Source organism: Colias eurytheme, chromosome 15, assembly GCF_061535395.1.
Source record: "Colias eurytheme isolate Ceu_HAF_F1 chromosome 15, ilColEury1 Martin Lab GWU primary, whole genome shotgun sequence".
Lineage (NCBI taxonomy): Eukaryota > Metazoa > Arthropoda > Insecta > Lepidoptera > Pieridae > Colias > Colias eurytheme.
The window spans coordinates 7,323,224-7,333,644 of record NC_142994.1 but is presented as its reverse complement, the minus strand read 5'-3'; the positions used below and the strand labels follow the sequence as shown (position 1 = coordinate 7,333,644).

Genomic DNA, 10,421 nt, shown 5'->3' with positions numbered 1-10,421 from the left:
ACACGTAGACCAAAAAGTTTGAGACGATGTAATAAAACTTTCACTTTAAAAATATTCTCTTACAAACTTATAAAATCAAAATTGAATTTAAAAACCTTGAAGAGAACTTCATCACTATTTCAACTCTATTTGTCTTTTTTTTATTTTGTTATTACATGTACCTATACCTATCTACAGTTAATGATGTGTGTATCTGATGATGAGTAAATGTGGGTTTATTAATATTTAAGATTACCAACCATTGACATGTAATATACCTATCTATATACATATTTAATTTTATGATTAGATTTAAATCAGACCGTTGAATTGTTTGTCATCAAAATTTACCCCCTCATTAATGAGATTAGTTTTTGTAAGTAGACGATTTAATAGATATCCATTTTAAAGTTTAATTTTTATAATAATTATTGTGATTGATGTACTAGGAAATCACGGAAGGTCTTTTCTATTACCATTCATAGATATTATCTAATACTATGTTATGTCTGATATTTTAATATTTCCGTTTATTGAATACGATATATTATGCTCTTAATTGTTTTGTTGTATACTAAAGTGACAAAAAAACATATTTTACTTTTATAATTTATTCATGTCCATACTATAACAAATCATGTAGGTATTTGCAAACTATTCATTCAGGAGCCTGCTAAGAACTTCCTTTAATTCCAGATCAAACTCAGAGACGGGAAGAGCGAGCTCCTGTGTGGATATCGAGGAAGCTTTATCTTTAACTACGAAGTCAGATGGCACAACAAACGGTTGCTTCTTCTCGCCAGGCGCTTCCAATGATTTGAAGAAAGGCGGCATCGGCAAATGTGGTCGAATTTTAAGCCATTTATGGAAAGCTTTAGTTGACCTGAAATGCAGGAATTTTAACAAACATTGGATTGAATTTGATATTTTTGCTTTTATGGCATTCAAATGCTTAATAAATATAAGTTTATAAAGAATAGAAAAAATTCGATCACGAGGAGGAACTCGAACCCGCATCCTTTATTCCTTTCACGCCAATCCGGGGCGGATGCTTGACCAACTCAGCCACTCTAGATCCGCCAGAGCGATCGAATTTTTTCTATTCTTTATAAATTTATACACAGTGGATTGTTTGCTGAATATCTAGAACATTAAATGTAGAGTAGATACTGCTGTCTAAACTATTTAATGATTGCAAATATTTAATTATTTAATGATAAGATTAAAAGACACGATGGGCATATTATTGACGAAAATTATAGCACCTAACACGAACATCCAAATTATTATTATTCCTTTATTTAGATAACGTGTACTTTATAATCTTAATACTAATTTATAAGAATAAAACTAAAATAATTTGATAACGATACTGTTTTTCCAAAGGATCATTATTGCTATTTCTATACGACATTAATAATACACAGAAAACACTATTATAATTTAAACTTGACAAAATAATCGAAAATTGAAGAGTCTGTTTGTTTGAACGTACTAATCTCAGGAACCTCTGGATCGATTTTAACTATAACACTTACGTGAGGTGCTGTATGTCATCCCAGACACACGCCATTGATTTCAAATCTTCCGGTATCTTCACCGAGTGCCACATTTCCATGGTGTTGTTCTTGGGCGGAATGTGTTTACTCTTCTGCGGTAGACAGGTTCCGAATGCTCTGGTATGAGCTGGACTCGTCTCGGCGTGAATATCATGTGCTATTTGGCGCTTCAATACGCTCGGGCAAGCAGCCTAAGTAAAATTATTCTTTAGTTTATAGAAAAAGCAAACAAACGGCCTATTTTTTCTCAATACATATTATACTGATTGAACAGCTCTCCTATGAGATTTTAAGTCATAAAGTAAGAACCAAAAAGTTTGACGACATGAGAAATCTACGTATAAAGGTGATTTAAGGTTAAATATTTTCGTATAAATGTAGATAATGTTGACATGAATTATTAAACAAACGAGAACAACATAATCTAAAAGTAATATTGGAGAAAAATGTAAGATGAAGATTTCTGGGTAACGCGTCAAATAAAAAAATCGTGTCATCAGAACAAACAATTTTCAATGGAACAAAAAATGTATGTTTGTGTCGTACAATATTATAATTCTTGGAATAAATATGAATATAATACATAAAATGTAATGGTTTAAATAATCATTAAGAAATATTATATAAAATAATACCTTTTTAACTCCAACATACTCAGCAATACTTTGTAACACGCACGGGAGAATTCTTGGATCTAATACAAGTCCTCTGGAAGCGTGTTCGTCGAACCATACCTACAATTATTGCGTTTTACTTTGCATGATAAGATCAAGTTAATTACATAATATGCTAGAGATATTATAGTGGAAATGTTCGCTCTGGTTTATGAAATAAGATCGATACATTACTTGGAATAGATCTTCAATATCTTCAGGGCGTTTTATTTCACTCTTGAATTCAACGTTACCCAATCCAACCCACCAATCATAAAATTCCTTCGCAATCTGTAAATTGGATTTTTAATTAATGAAAATAAAATAACAAATGTAATCTTTATCTGATTTGCTGCTTATCGAATAGCGTAATCTTAAAATTGTTGGTAAATTTCTAATAATCTAAGCTGAAATTGTTTTATTTCCGCTATGGCTGCGAACAAGTGAATCAGCTTTACCTTCTTAGTTAAAATTTCCGCTTTCTTACTAAATTCATCAGACGCGGAGACTTCAAACGCTTTCTGTTTGTACTTCGAATTCCATTTAATCATATCCGTTTCTGATTTATTACAGTACAGCATATCAAAGTGCGGATTTCTTACTAATTTTCGAAATGGTGAACGTCTGCAGTTTACAAGAGATATGTATTACTTGTTAACTAACAATTTGTGTTATAAAATTATACACAATGGCATATGCTTTCGACTAATTTATTTAAAAACAGATAGGGGATAGGCTTTTTATTTCATGCCAATAAATACTAGCGACCTGCCCCGCTTTCCTATGGTACAATAATTGTAATTATTGAAAATAATTATTATGCTCGTTGAACCGCTCTACCTATTGAAAAACCGTTTTAAAGACCCCAGCCAGATACACAGACAGCAGGAAGCGACTCTTTTATACTATATACTTACCTATAGATCAAACAATATAAAAAAAACATACTTAAATTTAACATTTTCTCAAAGCGCAGCATAAAAATTGTAAAGTAAACATGTCTAGAATCTAATACTGAATACTTCTCAGGAACGTTATAACCGTGATGTCTGATGACTTATACCTTCTTACCTGCCTGCCATCGAGCTGGCGTGAACTATCAAATCATCCGATGAATGAGCAGATTCATCAGCCAAAGATAGTTCAGACTTGAAAGCTCTAGATTGCCTCGACGTTGATTTCACTATCCCTTTTGACATCAGCCGAGAAAATGATTTTGACATTGATTTTCTTTGAGCTTTTGTTGTACTCATTGATCTAGTCATTGATTTCGATCTGGTCATTGATTTGGATCGAGATGATTTTCTTAAATCAGCAGATTGCATAGATGATTCGCTCCATATTTCTGATTGCTCATCCAGTATACCCTCATCTTCTTCCTCTATTTCATCATACATTGATGTATCGAAATCGCTCATTGAAAAAGTGGGTTGTATGCGATTCTATAAAATAATAAAATTATAATCGTACGCAAGAAAAAAGAAAAAAATGTGTGCGTGTATTTCATTATTTTTCCAAAAAATAATTTACTAAGTACCTATACCTATGCAACTTTACAGAAATACGTCGAATCACGCGTGGTAGGGATAAGAAAAAGATGGCGCGTAACGAAAAAATGTCACGCGTAACGAAAAAATGTTACACTAATTTTTTTTTCCAACCCCGATAAAGAAGTTTCACTTAAATAACCTCATAAGCATTACATTAAAACCCTACACAATCTTATCTAATTAAGGCAGTGAGATATTGGCCTACTTCTGTTTCTCTTTTATACATACATACATACATACGTCAGCTAGATTTTGCAATGGATTTACAATTATACTATAAAATCTTTGTGTTTATGATGATAATTTAATTGGAATCAAAACCTAATAGCGATGGCTGAGAACATGTGATTTGGCCAGATTTATGCACAAATAAAGAGAAAAATTATAACAACTCAGCAGCTAACATGTAAAAAATTGTGTAATTAGTGTATATAGTAGAATTGTGTGTAGTGGTGATTTAATAATAATTAATTAGAAACCCCTTAAAATAGGTACAATCAGACTTTTACAGTACTTACTCGAAATATTAATTTACCTGTGAAGACGCAGTGGTACGATAAAACAATTCAGAAGGTTCTGGCGACGATGTTTCCGACAGCGGTTCGTAAGGCTTATCGTCTGCTGGCAGATTGAATATCTTAGTGATTCTCTTGAAGATCACCGGCCCCACCAACCCTCGAACGTCTTGGTAATGTGAATCCCAGAACTGTTATAAGTTTGGTTAAAAATAGCTTTGAGTACATTAAAATGTTTGTTTTATCTTAACATGTTTTACTATTTAATTAAATATTCCAAAGTAAAGAGTCCGCTTTATTTTAGAAAAAAAGCAACATTTATTTGAATCCGCATGGAACAAACAAACAAAGAAAAATACAATGAATACAATATAAATGATTCATTAATTATTAGGTACATGTGTAAAATATTGTGTAGAAATACAATCTTTTTTTTATATCTTAAGATTTATATGATTGATAAAGTTTAAATTAAAGTTTGGTAAGATAACTGGATGCAAGTTTTTAGTAAAACATTTGTTATTTACATCTTATTTTGAGTCCACTGTAGTTCAAATTTGTTTTATCTATTCTGGTATAATATAAATTGTATTTCTACACCAGAAACGTGTAAAATACTCGATAAGAATTATTAGATAATAATAATTCCTGCTTTGTCCTTTTGTCTAAATATAATTATTTGAGAATAAGAGGCCCTATTATAAAAGCTCTCCTCAGAAGCTTTTTGTTTAATTTCAAGGAAGAAATCATTCTTATTTAAAACGCGCGTTATACTTATGGAGTTTTAATATAAAATGTGAAGATTTTGTTTTAGAACACATTTCACAGATATAACATTATAATATCTATATATTTTATGTATAAAAGAAAGTCGTGCCACACACACACCTCTCAAGAACGGGTGAAAGGATTTTAACGATTTTTAATTTGTTGAGGCTAAACGATTTTAATTTGTACCGCTTGGGTAAGGGTAATAATTATTAGAAATTTAAACTTATAAAGATAATCCACCCAGGATGAGTCTGCAGGGCGACAATTTCATTATAATATATTTAATTTATTGGAGCAAACTATATTTGGAATATTGTCAATATCATAAATATTTTCCACCGTTTATCTTACGTTCCATTTCAGCGTGATACTTTATCTTTATAGTAGCTTTATTCACAATTTATAATCACCGATATAGAATCTTGTTTCATACCAAATAAGAACAATAGTACTGGTAATGAATTATAAAATGATCAGGATTATGACTCTTGGAAAATACGAACTTTAAATAATTTTATAACTCAAGATAACAAGGGCGCAAATCAAATTTTTATGACTGTTTATTGCAGGGAGTGATATCCGCATAAATATCAAATAATTAAGTAGAAAGAAACACAGAAGATTGGCGTCAAGTAGCACGTGAATGCTACTGTGTTTCGGTCGAGGAGTGGAGGAGCGACTGACCCTCTAGCCAAGGAAGAGTCCTTAGCCTTCTCAATCCTTTCCTATATCAATTCTTTCACATAAAGTTAAGTTTCATTAGATTTGGTAGAGTCGAGTCGAGCTTTACTAAATTTTGTTATGCTTTTTATAATTAACACTAGTTCGAATTACGTTAATATCTTTTGATTATGTTTGTATAGAGAAAAATAACCTGTTCATCTTTATATGACAACTCCAAAGTACGTATAACGTTTTTCCAATGAACTTTAACGGACGCCTCATTTTGTTCATATTTAGATGCAGTGATAACTCGCAATTTTTTTGGTTTATCCCAATTCTTTACAAGAGGTCGTTTTCCACAAGACATAGTTATGATAAAATTTAAATAGCACAAAACGCAATAAAGAATAGATTACATCAATGTCAAGCAGACGTTTAGCCCAAAAATAGGTCCAATGTGATTTGACAACCAGTAGCAAAGCCATGAGCATTGAGCACTCACTGCTCACCTCCTGCTCATACCTACTGCTCACTTGGAAGTTAATCAGAGTTCTACGGTTCTAGCATGGGGTTGTAGTGCTCGTAACGTTTAAGACCAATTTAAGACCAAATAACTACAATAATTTTATTTTTTATCTACATATACCGTAAGTCAAAACTTGATTCCCACTTTACATCACAATTAAAACAATGGACTTAATTGTGCATTTCCAAGCTAGAGTATTTTAAATAAATAATCAGAGACTGTAACAAGGGTATCTGTTTCTTGAAACACAATTAGATAGGATAATAATAACAAATGCCAGCGAAAACGATATTCTACTGAAGTGCTTCTAGGAAATAATAAAAGACATATTAAATATCTTAAAATAAAGGAACGATAACATATTTATTGTCAGCATAACGTTATCAGTATGACAATGAAAGTTACAAATTAATATATAAAGTAAAAAACATTATCTCTCATAATTATTAGTAGCATCAATCACTTATAGCTATGTTCATTTTTACTAACCTATGTTTCTTATATTATGTCGAGTAATCGCATACACCTAGTAAAATATATTACTAGGTATGTCACTAGGTCAAAAGTTTACTGAGGCCCTATGCTCCTCGAGGAGTTAAAGGAACGATCATCATCATGTCACTAGGGTTTTCCAAACAAAATTTATCATAAGCTGTAATATATTATAGGATTACAATCTTAGGAAATACCTAAACCTAATCTCTTCAAAACATGTGAACCTACATAGTTTTAAAATATAAATATTGCATTTTGTTTTTAACATTCTGGCAATTTTGGTGTATCATAAAGTTTAATTATTTTTTATATGGATTATTAGTTACATCTCCTAAAAAAATAAATAGAAGATACTTATGTATTTGGTAGAGTAAATTAATATTGTCAAGAAGAATTTGTTCTCGTATTTAAAGAATGAATACATACATATATAAAAATTGGAAACTGTAGTCTGTACAACTAAAACTAAAAAAAATATAATATTACTAGCTGTGCTCCGCGGTTTCACCCGCTGAGCTCCGCTTCTGATGATATACATAATATAGCCTTCTCCGATAAATGGGCTATCCAACACTGAAAGAATTTTTCAAATCAGACCAGTAGTTCTTGAGATTAGCGCGTTCAAACAAACAAACTCTTCAGCTTTATAATATTAGTGTAGATATATAGTTTGTATATTACGCCATCTGTAATTCTAAAATGGTTTAATACTTTTTACTGCTTATTTATTACAGCGCCATCTATGATATATCTTCCTAGCGTCGAACAAGCATAAACGTTATAGCTTGATAAATAGTTACAATAATTATTTCAAGATGGCGCTTAATGCATATCATAAGTTTGGTCACATCTGCATCGTGACCAAACTTATGTCTACCCACAGACATGACTAAAAATCTACGTAGATGTCACTTTTCTTACAAAACAATAAAATAATAATATGTAAAAGCAAATTATAATATTGTGTTCCCTACGCTATTTCGATTGTTGTATTTCTGTAATTTTAAATTTATCTAGAAATTCCCAATAACTTAGATATGTAATAGTTCTGTCCAGAAAACGAGTAAGAAAACATTTGGATTCAAATAAATTGATATCTTAATTAGTTATTGTGAGAAATAATTAAATTTGATGAATTGGTAAGAATAAAAATACATATCATCATTTACCATATTTTTATTTATTAAGTAGGTAATAAATGCTTCTTATTTTAATACAAATTGTTATGCTCGAGATCATTTTATAACATGATATAAAAACCTTGAGTGATAAATTTTATTGTAAACATCACAATCAAATATATTTTAACTTAATAGTAAAAAATATACAAAAAAATGTTTTTGCTCAGCAAACATGCAAGCAGCTATCTATATGCAATGGCATAGAAACCAACAATCCACTCCATACTAAAACTACGTCACAATAAAAGGTATTTATTAATCAGATCTTTCCTAATACTTCAGCATCTTCAAAAGTGTCGGGTACCTTTTGGCCTAGTGTTTCCGGTTGTGTGAGTACTAAAAGGGCTGTTATTATGCAGACTGTCCCGAACATGACCGATGGAATACCAGTCCAATAATCCATTAAAGGTGGAGTAAAAGATGCTATTACAGTTCCTAGTCGACCTAACATTGAAGAAAATCCAAGGAACGAATGTCGGTGCCTCGTAGGATATAATTCTGAGGTAAATAAATACACAGATGTAATGATAAGACCAGTACAATATTTGCCTACTAAGTAAAGAAATAGTGATAAACCGTAACGTGAGTGAGGAGTAAAAGCAAATCCGATGCAGCACACAGCACATAATGCAAAACCTGAAAATAATGTCATTCTACGACCTATCCTATCCAATGTAAAGTAGGCCGTCCAATATCCTGGGATTTCTACTAAAGCAACAAGTATATAATTTACATACATATTTCCTGATAGACTCACTGAGTTAATTGTCATACCATAATATATAAACGTAGTCGCGATCCAGTATATAGGTGTTGTACAACTCCTCCTTAACATAACTGGTGATTTAAGAACACGTATGATTAGATTTTTACTCTTTTCTGTTTCAACGTTACGCGGTATGGCTGATAGTAGAAAAACCATTGCTTGTTCGGATATCTTTTTACCGTTTAGATTCGCTGCACGTTCTAACGCTATCTTAGCCTTATCATTCTTATGTTTACTTAGCAACCATCGATGACTCTCGCACAGAATCCAATAATATGATAATATCAAAGTCATCGGTACGAAATATATTAAGGTAAGATGTCGCCAATAAGATACCGCAGAAGCTATTGCGCCTACCAAAGCGAGACCCAAGGCAAACATTGTGGACATGAGAACACTAGCAGTGACTCGATATTTTGGACCTACGATTTCTGCAGCTAATATATATGCTGCACTAAACACACCACCACCCAGCGCAGTATGTAAAAATTGCGTTACAAGATACATTATATAGTTAGTGGAGAATGCTTTTATGATACCGATTACGACAACGTTGAAGGCAAACAGAACAATTGATACGCGGCGCCCAAAGTAGTCAGACACCCATCCCGCTACCGGGAGTGCCACCATAGCACCGACACTATTTAATGTTATTGATAAAGTACGAATCCACTCTTGACACTCAAGTCCAAAATCGTAAACTAAAGAATTTGTTCTTTCATAAACAAAACCGTCACATGGTATGATTTTACTTTTATCGAATAGTTCAACGGGACACGTGTTGATTGGAATGTCTGATGTATTGTGAAGGCTGGCATATCGGGTGCAGTCTGCGAAGCCTGTTGCTGTTTCGGGGATTGCATTTAGTATCCAATCAGGTGCATACACAGGATAGTCACCATCGCATTCTGGAATAGTACACCGAAAGGGGAGTCTGGCTGCAGCAAAATTATAATCCCCAGCTAGGAATCCAGAGGCAATTGCAGGTAGTCCCATTAGAAGTATGTTTATCAGCTGAAACTTGCCAAATGGTCCTACTTCACGGTTTAAAACTTCTTCAAATTCTGTTTCAGTTATCTGTTCGTCCTTTGAAGACATTTTGATTTATATATCAGAACCACTGAATTAAATTAATATCGTACACCTCAGGTATTGCGATATGCGACATAAACACGATTAATACCATTTAAGTCTCCTCTTATACTATATTCAACATATTACCGTGGGTACAAACTATCATTTCTTATCTTTACGATATCTCAATTTTTACAGGTGTTTTATTGTTACAAAACCGCTATTTCAGGTTACTGTTCTATCGAAGTTAATTTGCTACTAGGTTTTATTATTTTTTCTATTATTTTCATACCTTATTAAAAAAAACCTCTATTATGTTGCATATACATACTGTCACAAATATCGTAAATTATCTTTATTGTGTACGTAGGTATTTGTTAATAATATTTATAAATACTTACAGAAAAGGGTACAAAATAATATGTTAAAATATTTAAATGCACTAGCATTATTTATGACGGCATTTAGATGTTTCTGATTGGCGTATAACTGTGAGATAACTTTACATACCTTCTTGTAATAAGGTTATTCAATTTTATCTCAGTACTAGCAATGCCCTGCGATTTCACCCGCATAAATAGCGATATCGTGACAGTGAAAAGTCTACTATAGGTCGGACTATAGGTTTAATTTTTAATCACATGAAAATCACCTTCACCCCGTCCCGCACTACGCCTGCTCATTGTATT

At 32.1% G+C, this 10,421-nt stretch overlaps 2 protein-coding genes across 2 annotated transcripts; both read right to left on the bottom strand.

The window, feature by feature from the left end:
- Window positions 1-574: 574 nt before the first annotated feature.
- LOC149902413 (uncharacterized) lies at window positions 575-6,057 on the bottom strand. Its single transcript, XM_090110358.1, has 8 exons — window positions 5,902-6,057; window positions 4,277-4,447; window positions 3,263-3,633; window positions 2,650-2,815; window positions 2,387-2,482; window positions 2,174-2,272; window positions 1,518-1,729; window positions 575-862 (listed from the first exon to the last, which is right to left on the bottom strand). The coding sequence occupies exons 1-8, from the start codon at window positions 6,055-6,057 to the stop codon at window positions 634-636; spliced, it is 1,500 nt and encodes a 499-aa protein (XP_089966484.1). The 3' UTR covers window positions 575-633.
- A 1,862-nt stretch (window positions 6,058-7,919) lies between these two features.
- Window positions 7,920-9,836, bottom strand: LOC149902412 (organic cation transporter protein-like). Its single transcript, XM_090110284.1, has one exon. The coding sequence runs from the start codon at window positions 9,754-9,756 to the stop codon at window positions 8,152-8,154; it is 1,605 nt and encodes a 534-aa protein (XP_089966410.1). The 5' UTR covers window positions 9,757-9,836; the 3' UTR covers window positions 7,920-8,151.
- Window positions 9,837-10,421: the final 585 nt, after the last annotated feature.